This window comes from Ictalurus punctatus, chromosome 14 (assembly GCF_001660625.3).
Source record: "Ictalurus punctatus breed USDA103 chromosome 14, Coco_2.0, whole genome shotgun sequence".
Taxonomy (NCBI): domain Eukaryota; kingdom Metazoa; phylum Chordata; class Actinopteri; order Siluriformes; family Ictaluridae; genus Ictalurus; species Ictalurus punctatus.
Window position 1 is genome coordinate 13004012 of NC_030429.2, and position 20469 is coordinate 13024480.

The window sequence follows — 20469 nt, forward strand, 5'->3', positions numbered from 1 at the left end:
GCCCATGTGTGCCATAACCACAGCCTTTCAGTTAGAGCAACTCCAGAGAAAGAGATGTATAGCGAGATAAAGAGGGCAACCCTCTTCTTTCCCTGTATTTAAAGACTATGTATGTCAGACACTGAGTTTCCTAGTTTGTAAGGCTTGATAGAACGATCTAGAAAAGATGCAACAGTCAAATTTTCAGCAATGTGAATTATACAACAATTTGGATGGATCTCAAATTGTGCTTTTTCTGATCGTTAAAGGTCTCATGCATTCAGGCCCAAATTACACAGCAATTCCAGACTGAGATACAGAGAAAACTGGGGCAACCCCCCTTTCTGCCCTCTCATTCAGAAACAGGTGTACAGGTGTAGCACTAACTGTATTTCCCAGTTGAAGTTGAGTGAGCTGAAAATATACTATAAATGAAGCATCTATTAATTTGCACCACTTGCAGTGCTGATGACAAGGCATATTTAAATGGCTCCCAAATATATACTGATGAGAGGAAGGATAGGTTGAGATCTACATTCTCATCATGCTTGATGGATCCTCAGGCAGTGGTTTCTTTCTTGTAAGCATGTTTGGAAAATTTTAAATATGAATATCGGATAATAAGCAATTTAAATACTTTTTGGTTCACCTGCATCTGTATTCACTTTCAAGGTGCAATCTGCCATATGGTTCTGTTACCTAATGATTATTCATGGCATTTGTGTCATCTGTTATGTCTCAGGAAGATTTGCATTAGATTCAACAGGGTTTTTTTTTTTTTTTTTTTTTTTTTTTTTTTTTTTTTTTTCCCCTGAGGGGGGCACTGTTGCATTGGTGGTTGGTTATCAGACTTTGTACATGAACTAAGAACTTATGTTTGCAGTGCCATGCACCATATAGAACATCACACAATTACCTGCTGTATTTTTCTTCTCTGTTACTTAAAAAAATAGTAATAGCTCACACATGGCTGTTATGACTGACCATAGAAATGGCACTTGTATCCACAGTAGTTGACCCCCTTAGGTGTTCTTACCATCCATTAAATCAGTAATGATTCACTACATGTATAGTGAAACACAGATATGCAGTTGCAATAAAAATTCAACCCCCACTGCAAATCAGGTTTATTGTCAAAATGTACAGACTTACAGCTGTTTGCCATGAAAAAAATCAAACAAAAGTAATTGAAATAGTTAAACACAACGAATGCTTCAAGTGTTTCCCCCAAATTCAACTGAAACTGCAACTTATGATTTCTCCAGTTTCATAATTATTCAACCCCCTGAATAGAATCTCTCACAACAGCACAAATATGCAAAACAGGTGTTGTCTCAAGCACACCTGATGCAACTAATCAAGGGCTTCATTAGTTGCCCCAGGTGTGCTTGAGCTGGAACACATGAAATACCTGAACTGGCTAGGGGTAGAAAGTATATGAAAGACCTGGATGAGGCAGAAAAAGGAAGCTATCAATGACTGCAACCAGATTTCTGAGAAGGCAGGCTGTGAAAAACCCTCGGGTGACTGCATAAGACCTACAGAAAGACTTGGTGGCATACTAAATGTAGAAGGTTTCCATGTCAGAATTCAAAGACGTGTACCATTACTGACCCAAAAGCACAAGAAAACTCGGCTCAAAATCATAGAAATAAGCGACAGAAGTTTTAGGATTCTGTTCTGTGGAGCAATGAAAAAAAACTGGAACTTTTTGGCACAATGGATCAGCGGTATGTCTGGAGGAAGAAGAATGAAGAAAGAACACTCTGTCCACAGTCAAACATGGTGGTGGCTCGGTGATGCTCTGGGGCTACTTTGCATTCTCTGGCACTGGAACCCTGCAGTGTGTGGAAGGCAAGATGGATTCATTGAAGTAAATCCTAGGAGAAAACGTCATGCCATCTGTGAGGAAGCTGAAGTTTGGGCATCATTGGAACTTCCAACAGGACAATGATCCCAAGCATACCTCAAATTCCACCAAGGGTTGGTGGCAGAAGAAGTCCTGGAAGATTCTACAGGGCCATCACAGTCACCTGACTTGAACCCCTGCGTTTTGAAGAACGCAGTTGCAGCAGACAAAAGAATATTACTTAACTGGAGGTCATTGCTCATGAGAAATGGGCTAAGATTCCTCAGGAACGCTGCCAGAAGCTATGTGTCTCATTTGCAGCAGGTCATAACAGCAAAAGGGTGCTCTGTTAAATACTAAAGATGCTTGCCATGAAGGGGTTGAGTAATTTTAAAAGTGGAGAAATCATTATAAGCTGCATTTTCAGTTGAATTTGGGGAAAGCAATTGAAGCATATGTTTTGTTGAACTATTTCAATTGCTTTTGTTTGATTTGTTCATTGCAAACAGCTGAAAGTCTATAAATTTTGACAATAAACCTGATTTGCAACAGGGGTTGAATAATTTTGATTGCAACTCTAACACAACACATCTGTCTCAGGAAGTACCCTCAGTAGGGACAATTTTGCTGGAAAATCACAGAAAATATCACTTACAGTGGCAATCCTATATACCAAATAATTTGATCATAAAATCGTCTTCCTCTTGGTTTTTACCCCTTTATATAGGATTGAATGGTGTCACTAATAATCAATGACGCTTATGCGAACACGTGCAAACAATATTAGATTGTAGCAGTTTGAAAAGACTCTTGTGAATGTACTGGCATAGAATGACAGAATGTTGTTCAGAGGTTATGACTTTCAAACTTTTGCTGGTTAACAGCTGTGAACAAATACACTGATGAGCAACGGTATAAACAAAGCAGGCTTAATCCAAGGTTGAGACTGTGGGTGAGATGTGAATTAACCTTCCCGTTTTGTGTATGTGTGTGTGTTGTGTAACCAGCTCTGCACAGCATTATTCCAGTAATGGATCTTTATTCTCAGCCCTTGAAGGATTTCAGGAGGGAGCATGGATTAATGGACTGGTGGTGGTTATATTTACATGCAGATCCTTTCTGTGTTGTGGAAAACAGGACTGAACAGTGTCTGTCTTATTTGATTATTACTCCTCTCTTGCACACATTTACATCCCTGTGGACGGCATTGAGGTTTCATTGATTTACAACAAGACAAAATTATGCTGCAATAAAAGTGTATGATAATAAAGCCACATGCTGCAGAGAAGGAGGAAGACCGAGAGGGAGGGAAAACGGACAGAGCTGTTGATCTCTTGTTTATGCAAATGCCCCCTTATTCTCCTAAGGGCTTGTCTTCACATTGCCAAAGCCGAGGTCTACAGTGGTACTTCTGCTTCCACCGAGAGAGATAGAGAGAGAGTGAAAGGGAGAAGGGCATACAGTAGCAGGTAAACAGAAAATGGCACAGAGAGCAACCTGGCGAGAGAGAAAAGGCCTGGGTCCTGGATGAAGTGGGATTTTGTGCTGGATTAAATGGATAAAGTCATAGAATGAATCATGGTGCATATAACTAAATACCAGAACTTGCTCAATTTTGGCACTGGCTCTGTCTCCTCTGAAACACAGATATGGCTTTCCTCTCCTCTGAAACCCAGACATTGAAATAATGATCATGCAAATAAAAAGCCCTAGACTGTCACGGAGAGAAAAAATTGCAGGTTCTTATATTTTTGGATTCAACAGTCCAAAATTATCAGAACATAATTTCATTTTTGAGTTTAATAATCATGGTTAATTATTCAGAATTCTGAAGACAACATTTAAATCACAATTCTACATTTAAAGACAAAGCACGACCATCCATGTAAAGTAAATCTTTTAAAAGAAGGCTTTGTTCATAGATCCCATAGATCTTCAAGAATTACACTAAAAACAAAGCAAAGACCCTTTAAGATGGAAAGGTTTTGTTTTGTTGTTGTTTTTGGATTATAGTGTAGTGAGATGTTTGTGTACTCTGGTGATGTACTTTAGGGAGCATGCTTGTATCAAATATCCAGAAAATTTTATGGCAATGGTCTGTTTCTTTCTTAAAGAATCCAGTCAATCTGTTTTAGGCAATCATTTATGTCAGTTATTTTCAGGAATCCATTAGTAATCCATCATCTTGTCAATCTCCTTTATCAGCACATGCTTGATGTTAGTTCACTCATGAAATGAAAGAAAGTGAGCTGTGCTCATAGTTTCTCTGAAATAATAATAAGAAATACCTTATTTTAAGTTTTAGGAATTTTTAATTATGCTTGAACCAAATGAAATATGAAGCTTCAAAGCTTATATAATGTTAGAATTGAAGAGAAAAGCAAAGTGTGCAGGTATCACAGGTATTATATTACATTACATGTACTAGGATTTCCATAATGATGATATGTTTTTCTTTGAGACTTGAGATTTTCCCATTTTGGTCATGCTTTAATTAAACCCCTATAATACAGATATAGCCATGTCATTCATCTGTCATGCCTGATGTCATATGCTGTCATAGCAGTAACAAAAATGTTATTTTTTTCAGGAATTATCATAATGTTGGATGTCATATGCTAATTTGTGCTCTAGTAAGCATAAGGCTTATGACCGATGCTATTACACATACTGTGTGACAACTATCCTAATATTGATGATATAATGTCAATATTCATGTCAATTCATGAAAATCACTGTGTTGAACCCAACTAAAATCCTTTGCCATCATAATTTTCTCTTATTTATGCAGTAAGGTCTGTGACATTAAAGCTTAAAAGCTATTGCTTAAAACATTACTTTGACTTTGACATGATTTGTTAATGTTTATTTATTCAGTCATTCATTCATCTGTCCATCTCCAATAAGCACTTCTTCGTTGTCATGGTGGATCCAGAGCCTATCCTGGGAACACTAGGAGCAAGATGGGATATTACACCCTAGATGGAATGCTGGTTTCCTGTTTTTATCTGTCCTGCTCTCTTCCTTGTTCCCTCACACATTTATTATCTTTCTCATATGCAATCACTTAGGGAGGAATTTATTTAAGCTGCCTGCTGCCTTTCTTAATTTTTGGAAGCCAACACCAATCATATTTATAATTTATAATTATAAATTAGGAAAAGGTAGGCTGCTCTAACATTTCTTCTTTGTATGAAAAGTAACTTAGAATGTGAATATGATTTTTGGTTATAATAGCCTGTTTTGTAAAAGTCTCAAATAACACCTCCCTATGTCCATATTCGTTCCCCAAATGGATTAGCACTGATTGTGTTATCATAGATATCATCTCATCAACCAGTCCTATTAACTGTAGAGAAGATGTCATTATTGTGTCACCTGTCTCTCATATAATGTCAGGATAGTTAAAAGTGCCTTTCTCTGCTTTAGCTATAAAAAAAAATGTCATCATTGTGTTATGTGTCTGTCATAGAGTGTTGTGAGAGTTACAAAGAGTTAAAGGAGGCCTATTTTAAACCTTTTTACAAGATGTAATCTAAGTCTCAGGTGTCCCCAGAATGTGTCTGTGAAGTTTCAGCTCAAAATACCCCACATATCATTTAATATATCATGCTGAAAATGCCAATTTTTGGGTGGAAGCAAAAACATGCTATTTTGGTGTGTGTCTCATTAAATGCAAATGAGCTGCTGCTCCCTGCCCCCTTCCGGAAGAGAACAGCTTGTGCTTTTTATACTACATTAGCCTTGGTATCTACTAACAAGCTCGTTCACAAAGCAGCCTGGTGTAAAATTATTCACCCAAAACTTACACAGTTTTCAAAAAGACAATCACCTTGCTGTATTGTGCATAATAGTTTCAGTTTAAAAATAAAAACAACGACATAGCTTTGGTCTGCAATGGTAACCTTAGCTGCATTGGCCGTGGAATCTGCTAACACACTCATTCAGAAAGGCGATTTGCAAACATTCATAAAATATAAGGTACGATACCTACGTGTTCTGGATATGAAGCTGGATCACGAACAGTTGGTACTGATCAATGCTTGAGAATGAAGTTTTAAGCAAATCCTGCTTTTTATTGATCCCTGTTCACAAAGCTGTCTGGTGTAAAATGATTTAAGGTATTTTTGGGCCACACTGCCTTTAAAATGAAACTTCGCCACTGCATCTTTAGTGGCTCTGATGCCGGGAGTACATGAAGAGTCTTATGTTCATTCTTACAGCCAGCAACAGAACACTTACGAAGCCGAGACATTCTTCTGTTCATTGTAGCTGCTCCAGCACAGAGAACATGGTGGACTTTGTACAGCCCACTCAGTTGGGGATCTATGCTAATAGGACAGAGTCCCTGGGCGGGGCTTGTTCCAACATGACGTCATGTTAGTGCGAATATGAAAACGGCTTATTTTGAGACACTGTTTATGATTTATTGGGAATATTAAGAAAGGAGTGGGTGGATTTTTACCATTGTAGGGTGGTTGTGTATACACTGCTGACACAGATTTATGTTCAAACACCATTTAAATGTGAATTTTGCATAATAGGTCCCCTTTAAAGGATTGCTTTATACAAAAATGTAATTAATGAGTTATGTGTCTGTCATAGTGTTAAATAGTTTCTAATCAAACATTACTAATGAGGTATCTTGTTGAATATTAAAAATAATATAAATATGTTTAATTTTAATATAAAGGATATTAAGGTAAGAGATTTAGAAAAGAAACGTCAACTATACAAAAGTAATACAATGAATGAGTAACATCTCATTATGTATCATTAAAGCACACACTATTTTTAGGAAGTTTATGGTAATATTTTAATGTTAGAATAGTATTGATAGATATTGAACCATACATGAACTCTAACAATGGTTAGAATAAATTTTCTTATAATGATATTCATGATATGACATAAGACGTGAAATCGTCAGTGTTATGGCAGTTATCAGAAAGTATGTTAATACACATCTTAAGCCATTTGCGTCTTAAGCCATCTGCTAAAATAACACAGCAAAAATTTGCATGTGACAAGCTGTCATAACATCATAATGCGACGACTATCATGAAAATTACTGATAATATGAACACAATATTGTTCTATTTACTGGACATCAACTGTTATGTCAGCTTATGACCTCGCACATGACCGGTGTCCTGACTCAGGGTTCAGATAAAGTGTTTTACTTGATTTATAAAGAAATTTTATAAAGAAGAAAAAAAGCATTTCATTAGAAATTTGATTTGGTTGAAATGTATAGCACAGAAAAGCAAAACTTGCAAGTTGTTAGTTTTAATCAGATATCTGAATTCCAACATTGTATGTTGCTTTAAGTTTAGCAATCGCATAGCAAATATTAGCTGCAGCCACGACCTTATACTCAATGTGAAAATATTCCAAAGAGCTTCTTCACTGATTTTGAGGAAAAATTTTGCAAACAAAACATTGTCTGGCACATAATGTTTGGGTGTAATTTTGACTCATGCTTGACAGGGTTTGGTGCCTGTTCTGAATGATATGCATCTTTGTGGAACAGCATCCAAGCAGCCATCCAAGCACCGTGGCCACCTTCTCGCTGTAGCATGCAGGAAATTAGACTGGTGGCTTTTTCATTTCCCTTTCTGCAGTCTCATCTACTGCAAAGCAAATATGAGCTCCTATCTGACCAGTAGCCTTTTAGATGTCTCCTTTGTAGTCTCGGTGGTAAAGCAAGACCAGCACCATAGTCACACCTTTAAGCTGAGTCATATATTTTACATATATATTCATATATATATATTTTTTTATATATGTAGGCAATATCTTTTGGTAAATGTCACATTCTCAGACTTGCTGATTGAGTGGCCTGCAGTGAGAATGGAGACATGATTGATCTCCATTCTCGCCATGGCAGCTAAATGACAGGGGAACACAATAACATCTGGGGAAAAGGGAAGGGTGTTTGGGGGGGCTATCGGGTGTTTAAATGACGCCAAACTAAATTATTTGAAGGGAAGCAGTGATTAAATAGAAGAAATGTGTGGTGCAGAGAAAGTCACCATTTATACATGTTATGCTGCATGCTTTCGTACGTCACCTTCTCTATGTTTACGATTGACGTTTCAAGTGTATTTGTCATGTGCACAAAATTTCAGGGACAGTTGTACATCGAAATGCTTCTTTTTAGGCTGAGATACTCTATAGCTGTGCAATATAAAATATATACTGAAAGCTGTGTTTTTGCATTATTACTTTTTTATTTTGTTTAATAAAATGAAAACACAACTCTCAGAGACAGAGTTACCATACTACCAAGTGTCTATATTCCCATTAACCTTTTATTAAACCCCTGTACTTTCAGAGTGCTTTGTCCCATTCACTGTCTCAATGTAGTGCTTCCTGCACCACTATTAAACTCCATAGTCGAGTTGGATGCACACAATTTGACATTTTTGCCCCTGCAAGAATTAAATCAAATCGACATGGCAGCAGTCCAGCACAATTGAGTGGAGAAGCTTTGCTATGTTTACTCCTCTGCTCAGTGTAGTGCACATATAAATAATTGGAAAAATATCTTGCAATAGATACTGAATGAGGGCCATCAATAGAGTGTAAGAATAATGTATATGTGAGTGTGCTTGAATCATGTTTAAGCGAATTTTTCACTAATATGTAGGAGAATGTCCTGTAAGTTGACCTGTACTGTGGTGGATTTGCTGAACTTTATGTCTTTAAATGAGGCCATCGAGAGCTGCTTTTGATTCTGCTTGCTGCTTATTAACCTTTTGGTCAAGGATTGAAAAGGTTACTGTGTCACATGTTCCTTTTCTTTGTGCTTTTCTTTTTATTATTTTTTTCCCCAAATTCTGTTTCTATTTCGGTATGATCTCTGTGTTTGACCTTCAGTTACTTGATGTAATTGATTAATACCTTGCTTGTTAGCATATTTTCCCTTTATATTTATTCATTAACCTCATGTCCCATAGTGTGAAGTGTTTTATTCTTCATATACCACAGCAATTTTTTAATGATTATAATTTTGATTTAAATTAAAGAACGACATGGCATAAGTTTTATTTGTTTATAGTTGTATGTAATGTTGTGGAATGTCAAATGTCTGCTAGTCAGGTTAGTTCCTGTTACTTTTGTTATTGCAACTATAAACATAGCAAACGATAAACATGAGTTAGGGTTAGGCTGCTCAAACATTTCTTCTTCTATGAAAAGTAAGTAGAAATGTGAATACGATTTTTGGTTATAATAGCCTATTTTATAAAAAGTCCAAAATAACACCTCTCTAAATCCATATTCGATCCCCAAATGGATTAGCACTGATTATATGTTATCACAGATATCATCTCATCAACCAGTCCTATTAACTGTAGAGAAGATGTCATTATTGTGTCACCTGTCTGTCAGAGAATGTCAGGATAGTTAAAAGGGCCTTTCTCTACTTTAGCTATAAATAAAAATGTCATTATTATGTCATGCGTCTGCCATAGAGTGTCGTGATAGTTACAAGGTTAAAGGATTGCTTTATACAAAAATGGAATTAATGAGTTATGTGTCCGTCATAGTGTTAAAGGGTTTCTAATCAAACATTACTAATGAGGTATCTCATAGAACATTGAAAATAATATAATAATATTTGATTTTAATATAAATAATATTAAGGTACGAGATTTAGAAAAGGCAACTACTAGTCATGTTAGTCCCTATTACTTATGTTATTGTTACTATAAACATAGCAAACAATAAACATTCCCTCACCAACCTCTCACTTAACTTTTTTTTTTGTCTTAAGTTATTAAGACAAAAAAAAAGTTTTTGCAGACTGCTAGCAGATGTGGTTAGAAAGGTGCAAAGATGCTGCAGACCCTTATTTAGAGCAGATGAAAATCAATCAGCACAGCTTTTCTGATTGACAGGCCAGTGAGGTGTTTTTTTTGTGGAGGTGTCAAACACTGCACAATTGCAATTTCTCCCACACTCCTCTTCCCCTCCCTCCCTCCCTCCATCTCTTTCTTGTCCATCATTCTATTATTCACCCATCATTATTTAGGCCATCTCTTTCAAATTTCACTCAGGTCTTCTTTCAGTATTCTTCTAGGCACACTAGCGCTGCTGTCTGTCTGTCTGTCTGCATTCACTCTCTCTCCATCACTCTTTCTGTTTTTTCCCCCATTTTTTTCTGTTCACCTTTTCTTGCCTAGTATTTTTGAAGAAGGAGTAGTTCTGCTCTTAGTGTTGGCCATTTAAAGCTGCTGGCTGACACAACTTTAATCTTCCTCCTCTGTAACCCTCACTGCAGAAGAAGAGATGTAGAGGTTGGATGCTCAACCTACACACAACACACTAATAGCCCTGTGTGATCTTCTGATGTCTGAAAAAACATGTTTGCATTCATTTGTTTTCATTAACATCAATGCATACAAATGTGCATTCCTGCATGGAAAGAAAAGGCAAGACAAAATGGCATTGTACCACTTTACTGCCTGTGGCCTTACTTTTGAAATGTTACTCAGGGAGAAAAGAGCAGCCATCTTCACACAGCTTTTACACAAATTGGAATAAAGGCTTTCATCTTGGTAGTCCATTCTCAGAAGGCAATACACTTTATGAAGCTTCACTCTTTCTCAGATACCACAGAAGTTGTTAATTTTTTCAGAAGAAAAATAAAATACACCCCTTAGTTTATCATTCTATTTTTAAAGAATCCATATTTTGTTGCATCATCATAATAATAATAATAATAATAATAATAATAATAATAATAATAATAATAATAATGTTTCATTTATATAGCACCTTTCCAGAGCTCAGGGGCACTTTATAATACAATGATTCATAATCAATGAACAATCATGGACAAACACACAATGTGAAAAACAATGAGCAACCAAACACAGAAAAGAAATACACAGTACAGTCACAAAATGCATTATAACAGATATCACTGAGAAAACAGTTTTTTCGAGTATTGTCAGTAACTATTTTTTGTGAATTAATTGTTCCACTTTCCCCCTTTTTATGCTTTTCACTGGTTTTAAATACGCATATATTATAGTAATATAAGTAAATATAGTAAATAAGATTATAGTAAATATGTCTTAAATATATATGTCTAGTTTTATTCTATTTGAAGATACTTTTGCTTCTTCCTAGAAATAAATGCATAAAATAAGCTAAATTATCTGCAAATAGAATAAAATTGCAATATGGAATGAGTAAATATGTCTAGAAGTAGGCTGAAGTTTAGAATTATATATTTAATAATCTCATAATGACAAATCAGATATGTTCACCAATATTCAAGATGATTTCACTGGCTAAGATATAATTTTTATGTGCATAATAAAATTGTGATTAGTAAGTAAGGAGCAAAACATTTGAGGTCATACTATTATACAGTGAGGGAAAAAAGTATTTAATCCCCTGCTGATTTTGTACGTTTGCCCACTGACAAAGAAATGATCAGTCTATCATTTTAATGGTAGATTTATTTGAACAGTGAGAGACAGAATAACAACAAGAAAATCCAGAAAACGCATATCAAAAATGTTATAAATTGATTTGCATTTTAATGAGGGAAATAAGTGTTTGACCCCCTCTCAATGAGAAAGATTTCTGGCTCCCAGGTGTCTTTTATACAGGTAACGAGCTGAGATTAGGAGCACACTCTTAAAGGGAGTGCTCCTAATCTCAGCTTGTTACCTGTATAAAAGACACCTGTCAACAAAGGAAATAAATCAATCAGATTCCAAACTCTCCACCATGGCCAAGACCAGAGAGCTCTCCAAGGATGTCAGGGACAAGATTGTAGATCTACACAAGTCTGGAATGGGCTACAAGACCATTGCCAAGCAGCTTGGTGAGAAGGTGACAACAGTTGGTGCGATTATTCGCAAATGGAAGAAACACAAAAGAACTGTCAATCTCCCTCGGCCTGGGGCTCCATGCAAGATCTCACCTCGTGGAGTTGCAATGATCATGGGAACAGTGAGGAATCAGCCCAGAACTACACGGGAGGATCTTGTCAATGATCTCAAGGCAGCTGGGACCATAGTCACCAAGAAAACCGTGAAGGACTGAAATCCTACAGTGCCCGTAAGGTCCCCCTGCTCAAGAAAGCACATATACATGCCCGTCTGAAGTTTGCCAATGAACATCTGAATGATTCAGAGGACAACTGGGTGAAACTGTTGTGGTCAGATGAGACCAAAATGGAGCTCTTTGGCATCAACTCAACTCGCCGTGTTTGGAGGACGAGGAATGCTGTCTATGACCCCAAGAACACCATCCTCACCGTCAAACATGGAGGTGGAAACATTGTGCTTTGGGGGTGTTTTTCTGCTAAGGGGACAGGACAACTTCACCGCATCAAAGGGACGATGGACGGGGCCATGTACTGTCAAATCTTGGGTGAGAACCTCTTTCCCTCAGCAGGGCATTGAAAATGGGTCGTGGATGGGTATTCCAGCATGACAATAACCCAAAACACACAGCCAAGGCAACAAAGGAGTGGCTCAAGAAGAAGCACATTAAAGTCCTGGAGTGGCCTAGCCAGTCTCCAGACCTTAATCCCATAGAAAATCTGTGGAGGAAGCTGAAGGTTCGAGTTGCCAAATGTCAGCCTCGAAACCTTAATGACTTGGAGAAGATCTGCAAAGAGGAGTGGGACAAAAACCCTCCTGAGATGTGTGCAAACCTGGTGGCCAACTACAAGAAACATCTGACCTCTGTGATTGCCAACAAGGGTTTTGCCACCAAGTACTAAGTCATGTTTTGCAGAGGGGTCAAATACATATTTCCCTCATTAAAATGCAAATCAATTTATAACATTTTTGACATGCGTTTTTCTGGATTTTTTTTTGTTGTTATTCTGTCTCTCACTGTTCAAATAAATCTACCATTAAAATTATAGACTGATAATTTCTTTGTCAGTGGGCAAACGTACAAAATCAGCAGGGGATCAAATACTTTTTTCCCTCACTGTAAGAGAATAATTAATGATGGGGTTTTGTGATGTGATGTGTCACCTAAAAGGTGATTGTTTTCCAATAACAGCAGGTCCTGAAGTGTTTTGTTCCTCTTATAACACAGTGATTTGCAGTGATTATAATTTAAAATGAATGAATGTCATATTTTTAAACATTTATAACTACATTTAATGTTATGCAAAGTCTGTGAGAAAAGTTCATGTGGTTACTTATATTATAGCAGATACAAACAGTCATTCTCACACCATCCTCTCATTTTTTTTTCTATGTCCTGAAGTTAATAAGATAAGATACTGTCTTGATGAATTTCCCATGAAAACATACTGGTTACAAACTGCTAAAACCTGAGATTCCTTCCATAATTGTTAAATGCATTTGTCTCCTTACAGAAAACTTACCCATATCAGATATTATGCATTTTCTTTGTTAAATATCATATTTCTTAATCCAGTTATTACTAACTTTGATTATGTGGAGTGTGCACCATAAATGTCTCTGAAAATGAGATGTTATTATAGAAACAATAACGTATCAAAATGTGAACATTAATAAAAACCTGTATTTGAGTTACAGTGGGCCCTACTGTCAGAGCTGCCATTATAGAAAATTACTCAACATGTAAAACCAGAATATTTTAAGCCTTGTATTTGTAAACTATGTGACACATTTCATAATCCATATCCACATTTTATAATCCATTTCATTTCACATTCATATCAGTTTGTATTGTGTAATACATTAGGTTTCTCTCTGTGTCACAACTTTGCTCCTTTGTTTTCAGTCCCATGGATACAGTCTCCATGACTCCTTCTGCCAGAAACATTGGCAGCTGTTCTGGCTCTGCTGTTTGCATGAGACACCTCTGTGGCTGGCGTACAGGGACACAATCTGTCACTCAACCTTAACTTTAAGACAAAGAGAAAATTAGAGTGTGCCCTTGCTATCTAGTCTTGAGACAGAGTGAAAGAACCTTGGAGTGCTAATTGTGATGGGAAGTCAACGTCTTCACAGCGCAAGCAGGGAAAAAGTGAGGCATATTTTATCTCAACACCTGACAAGAAGGATATATTGTCAAGAATGCAACATTTATCTTTTCCCAGTTTTTTGGGGAGTTATAAAGTAAGCAGTCAATTTGACAGGCGGGTAGGAAACAGCATTGTTTAAAGCAGTACAACCTTGTCAAACACTCTTCAGTGCTTTCCTCAAGACATTTGACAAGTGTTTCTTTTATTGTGGGAGAACATGGAAACATCACTCCATTGAGATTTGAAAACTCTGTATTTTCAACTGTACAGTTTTCAAGCCTGTGTACAAAATGAAATAACTAGGCCAGTAAGGTTGCCATGCCACTAAGTACAGTTTAAGTAAAACATGAAAAGGTTCTGTGGAAATTATATTTGTTTTCTGTAATCCTTGAGGAACAAGTGACATTTGGCAAAGCTTTGATCAATAATGAGAGTCATGAACAGGGGCTGAAAATGTTCTGCACTGCTTATCAAAACAGATAACAGTGAACAAATCTGTTTTACAAAGTAGGTTACCCACTCTCTGCTTGAATCTTATATGAACATTTTAATGTCTGAAATAGAACAAAGGAAATTAATGCTCACATAATAACATTTTTATGCCAGTCTTGTGAAAAATGTTATAGATTTTGACATATTGAGTGCCATTATGCTTAATATCCCTTAATTTGAAAACTGTGGTTATGGTAGTGAGAGTAATTAGGGGAAAACGCTGCCTTGATAGAAGTGATGTATAGCTAGTTCAGTGCTTAGAGATGCTCTCTAGCAACTAGAGAATTGCAATTTTCATCCTTGCTTGGAATTATTGGATAGTGCCCTTTTGACATAGAGGTTTTCGGGACTGCAGGCCCTTGAGCAAGACACTTAACCCCAGTCTGTTCCAAGGCTCCTAGCACTCCATCGTAGTACCTTCTGGCTGTGCATTTCAATGAGAAAACTTATCTGAGTGCACTACCAAGAACATTTTGATACAGGTAATGACAAAAAGATTTTTCTACTGTATTAGTCAAGGTCATTAATTCAATCCAATAATTATATTGAATTATATTTCTTAAAAAAAGTTAATTACTGAAAGCAGTAATGAAGCTAGTAATAGAGGTCTATACCAGTTGAAGGAAAATGCTAGTTGACTTTTGACTGAAATATGCCGTCACAACTGTCTCAAGAAATGTTTTATATTTATGAGAACTTCTTACCACCAAAATAAAAACCCTCTGAACTTTATTAAATGCATTTATTGAAAATAAACATTTTTATAGTAAATAAAATACCTTTTGTTTAATGATATTAGTCATATTTCTTTTTCCATGTAGCTAATATGCAAAATCCAGTTTTACCCAGACATTTTGGGCAGTCCTTTGGCAAGTTTTAATGATGGCTTTGTACTCATGTCCTTAGTCTAATTTAAACCCTCCTGACATCACTTGTACTCATCTGCAACTATGGGCAAGCCAAATGTCATTGCATGAGAGAAAGAGTTGTAATTTTGGATGCTGTAGCTCCTTTTGCCACCTCTGCAGATTAAAAGCAATGATAAAAGGTTAGCTGACATCCATGCCTAGCCCAGCAGAGAGATGCACAAATTATTAACGTTCTACCCATTTTTTATTCCTCTGAATTCCCTCTTTGACTTATAGTGCACTCTTTGGAATGTAAACGTTATTGGATGTAAAACAGCTGAAAACAGAGGTGATTTGTATAAAACCTCCGTGTTAGTATGCTGATTTAGGTTTTTTTATTTTTATTTTTTATTTATTTATTTATTTATTTATATTTTACCTATTCTATGCAAATTAGTATGGCTGTATTTAAATAAAACAGATTCCAGATCAGCTCTATTTTTAAATTGTGCTCTCTTCTGGATTGGGTTGAAATTGGAGAAAAATAAATTACTGTATAATAGCTATATAACCTGCCATCACAATTTCTGATACATCACCTGTTGTAAATTTTTTTATCTTAAAGTATACTAATCAGTAGTTATTACGAATTATTCAGGAGATGCAGAGAACATAATAGGAAATGTATGTAACTATGAGAGTAAGGAATGTAAGTCTGAACCAACTGAGTAATTCCCAGAGTTTAGGGGTTTACTGGGTTATAGAACCATGTAACATATTTCATGTTATGTTCCTGGGAATAATCATGTTTTGTGATTCCATTTTCCCTGTCTAGGGCGTCCCCCACCTTGGTCCCCAAGTCCCCTGGGATAGGCTCCGGGCTTCCCATGACCCTGTGTAAGATAAGCGGTATAGAAAATGGATGGATGGATGTTAATATGTTTACAGTATTTAGCAGACCCCCTTGTCTGGAGTGACTTACAGAAATGCTTTTTTAGTCTCAGATGACACCATCAAAAACATATCCTCATGCTAGTTAAATAGGTCAGAGTCTAAGAATACCATCAAGCTAAAACTATTACAGGAAGTTAGTAAAGAAGTTAGTAGAAAACACAACACACCAGTCAAGAGATTTTTTAAATGAAATAATTGCTAATTCAAGTACTTTGTGAAGACATAAGTCTTCGGGCTTTGTTTGAAGACAGCCAGTGATTCAGTTGTTCAATCTGCTAGGGGAAGTTCATTCTACCACTTGGGTGCTAGGACAGAGAAGTCTTGGTGCAGGTCTTTGTGGTACCATAAGAATGGTGTCAATTGAGCCATGCTAGTGGCTCATAGGGAACATGGTTCAGAGCACAGTGTGATACATGAGTTCAGTTAGGTTGGGGCTGGTCTGTTTTTAGCTTTGTAGGCAAGTATTGGTGTTAATAAGCCAGTGGAGGGAAGGCAGCAATTGGGTAGGCAAGCAGATACGAGGCAAACCACCACCATGCTGTGCCACCAATTTCAAGACTTGTGAAAATAGACAGGAGAGTCTTGTGATTGACAATGTCAAGGGGGTTCTGAAAAGTCAAGGAAGTTAAGGACCAATGACAACTTGGCTGATCTCTCAGTGTGAAGCTTTTCAGTAACAGCCACAATGGCAGCGCATGTGGAGTGTGTTGCTTTGAGCCCAGACTGCAGAAGATCTTGGTGGTCATTCTGGATAAGAAAGAGAGACAACTGATAGTACACATTCAAGGATTTTAGAAAGAAGGACAAATGTGATATTAGTAAGTAGCTGCTGATGTTTGAGGGATGGGATCCTGCTAGCAGGATGGGACAAGAGAATCTGCAGAATCTGTTCTGTAGAAAGAGGAGAAAAGTGTGTCAAAGTGATAGGAGCACAGGGGGGAATGTGCAGCACAAGAATAGGGGTAGGATAAAAGATTGGCAGGTTTTGTTAATCTTTTCACTGAAGTAGTTGTCAAACTCATGACCAGTCAGGGAAAGGGAGAAGGAGGAGGGGGTTGTTAAAGTTTACATACAAAGTTCTCTCTATGCCTCTGTTTTCTCTTAACTGTTTTATTGATATTAATACAGCTCTAAAAGGCTCTTAATGATGATACAGTGCTTGTATGAATACAGTGATGATGATACAGTGTTTGTATGAATAAATTTGTGAATTATGGAGATCAACTTTAGTGATACTTTGGGAACATGATGAATGATCACAGCCATCATACTGGTAGGGAACTGATTGAATCCACTAGTTTCCACACTGGAGTCCTAAGCAAATATCACCATTTGCTGCATAGCACTTTAATCCCATTTAAAAACATTGTTCTTTATTCTAAATTGTTTGTAATATACTGTTTACCATACACAATTTGATATGTGTCATTTTGTGGGTGAATACATGTGCCTTGGGTGTGAATCCCCCCCACCATCCCCCCAGTCCCGTCATTTATACAGCTATGTACTAAATATGATTTGTAGTGTGAAACCTTGTTAAAGCTTTTCTGGCAGGAAGCTTTTTTTTTATGAGCCCCACATGTATTAACACCTTAAAATCTTGGCTTATTAGTCATATGAGTGCATATTATTTGGGCATGACTATGAATTATTCAGCTGTGAAAGTAATCGGAAAACTATCTAGAAATATAAGTCTGCAGTCACCAACAGGTTTTGGTTAATTTTTGAACTATCGCTGAACAGACATTGCCTTTTACGCAAACAAAATGGATAATGGATAGGATGTTAACAGTATAAGTGTCCCTGCATGACATAGAAGAACAAAGGTTAAAAATATTTACTCCAGTGTTAAAATCATCCTGGGATTAATGGGTAGGAGGTAAAACAAAATAGATTTTTTACCATGTTCTGGAATGTGTGCATATGCTGTTGCATATCCTAAATCATTACAGAATTTTGTATGATTACACTCTCCTGGGTAATAGAGTGACTTGTCATTTTTTAATATTAATAATGATTTCGTTCCAATATCAATTTTGTTTCAATATCCTTACCTTAGCAGTATCCAGGAATCATGAATTGATTCTTTTTGTTAGTTGTGTGAGCTACAATGTTCTCTTGCGTTTCTCTCTCACTTCCTTTGAGTGGGCTTCCTGGCCTTGAAGCTGATAGGCAGACACTAATTGCCTTTCATGGCTCTTAAAGCTAAAATCACACTGTCTGCCACAAAATCTCTGGCACCACACTGTTATTTAGGGTGTGCTGAATGTTAGGATGAAAGTAGCCTTTTATAGACACTCACTGTGAATTTCACTTTAAAGACAATTATTTGTCAGACCTTATATTGCTGTCTCTCTGGAGGAGGAAGCTGTACAATTTTATCCCAGGGTCTTAATTTACATCATTTTTAAAACATTTTTTTTGGGTAGCAGGAACATCATATGCACAAACAGAACTGAAACAGAAGCTCCCAGGGTTCAGGGTGGCCTTACACCTGAAGGAGTTAGATCACATTGTGGACCCTAATGTAATTTACTCTTCTCATCAACTAATGCAGCGCAAATCCATTTTTGGCCAAGAGGGAAGGGCCACATACATTAACTTGATGGTGAGCCGGAGCCAAGAGGCCAACAAATGACAGGAAATGCAATTACAGGCCACCTCTTCCAGTGACACCCCTCTACCCTGAACAAACACAAATGAACACAAATCAAAGCAGTCTTTGTAAGCTTGAAAACTATGTATACAGCTTTCACTGTGCCTGAACTTCTGAATATTTGAGCCAATCCCTCAAGCAGTTCGCATCTCATTTGACAGGTATAGGGTGAGAATTTCAGGTGAGAATTTCAGCTGTTCAATATTTTAAGCTATAAGTAATTAAGACCAACCTTATCTCATATTGCTGTATCCAGAGTCTGGAACTAGTAGTGTGTACAATGCCTCAATTTTTAATCCTGCCAATATCAGGATTGCCCCTTATCTGCCACAGCACTGCAATAATCAGTCATTATATTAGGCAAAGTGCTAAGGTGAGCAAGGAATCGGTGTTTGTCTTGTCTTGTTCAGGTGAGAGAAGCTAGTAATCTACATGTGTCATCATCATTCACTTGTTTGGTTTAAAAGGATAAGTTAAGCATCTGTGTATATATTAGATTCAGTAGGGGTCATTTCATTTAACATATGTCTTATTATGTTTAAATATTTAAAATATTTATAGTTATAATATCCACTTTATTGACTTTGATTGGTTCACCCTCTGACCCCAGAGAACTTGATGAACTAACTGATTACATAGAGTCAACATTTTGCTTCATACTATATAATCTTGCCCCACTTAAAAAATAATTAAGGGAATTTACACCCAAAAATGACTACATCCTATACCTATGCATTTTCTTAAACAAATGCTACCCGAAGCAATCAAACCTCTTTTAATAATAATAATAAACTCCTCCCTTAGCATTGTCTATGTAAATTGTTTACATTAGCAGTTATCAAATGATTGATTAAAAATCTGACCTTGACCCATGTAAACTATGAAACTATAGACCAATATCAAACCTATTTATCTCCAAGATTGTAGAAAATTTAGCACAGTAGCTAAGGTCATCCTTTCAAAGGCATAAATACACAGAATCTTAGGCAAGATTTAGGCCTCATCACAGTACTGAGGCAGTGCTGGTTAAAGTAGTAAATGACCTACTGCTGGTATCCAATCAGAGTTGTGTCTCCTTAACTGTGTTGCTCGATCTTACGAGGATATTATCTGTTCTGTCTCTTTTGAGCTGTATGTGTGATTCCAGTGCCAGATCCTGACACACTTCTAATGCTGTGGTTCCTCTTGCCCTCTGGACCTGCCTGATTTATTCAAGAACACTACTTCTGTTTGGAGCTACTACAGTTGTGACTTGCCTTCTACTGCTGTAGATGGTCCCACGTGGATACCCGAAAGTTTTGCACTTCCCCAAAACAGTTTATGCTACTGTTTCACTTTATAGTATACAGTAGAAATGTAATGATGTGTAATTGGGATTTCGGTAAAGCTAATTTCTGACAATGCCTATTGTTAAATGTGCAACACAAATAAAATGTAACTAAATTAAATTAAAGAGCCAGACTTGAAAATCATCAGATCATGAAAACCATATTTTCACTGAAATGGAACACACACACGCACACCAAAGTTTAATTTTGCTAATTGTTAGGTGATTAAAAAAATATATTTCACTGATGCACTTAATTCTTTATGCATTAGAGACTTTTTATGTTTTTTAAACAGAAAGAAAAATAGTGAGTGCTTTTTAAGTAGGGAACCAGAATGGTTGAATAATATTGCACAACACAGA

The 20469-nt window shown here is 36.7% G+C and overlaps 1 protein-coding gene across 15 annotated transcripts in view; it reads left to right on the forward strand.

Annotated features, from left to right (window-relative positions):
• iftap (intraflagellar transport associated protein) overlaps positions 1 to 20469 on the forward strand; it is a 67229-nt gene that overhangs the window by 24385 nt on the left and 22375 nt on the right. For 4 of the 15 annotated variants that reach the window (XM_053685657.1, XM_047159785.2, XM_053685658.1 and 1 more), the window contains one exon: positions 16005 to 19920. The exons of 6 other annotated variants lie outside the window; for them this stretch is intronic. In XM_053685657.1, the coding sequence (XP_053541632.1) occupies positions 16005 to 16146 (142 nt within the window). In that variant the 3' untranslated portion in view covers positions 16147 to 19920. 5 more of the 15 variants (XM_047159793.2, XM_047159789.2, XM_047159794.2 and 2 more) reach the window with 5 other exon arrangements.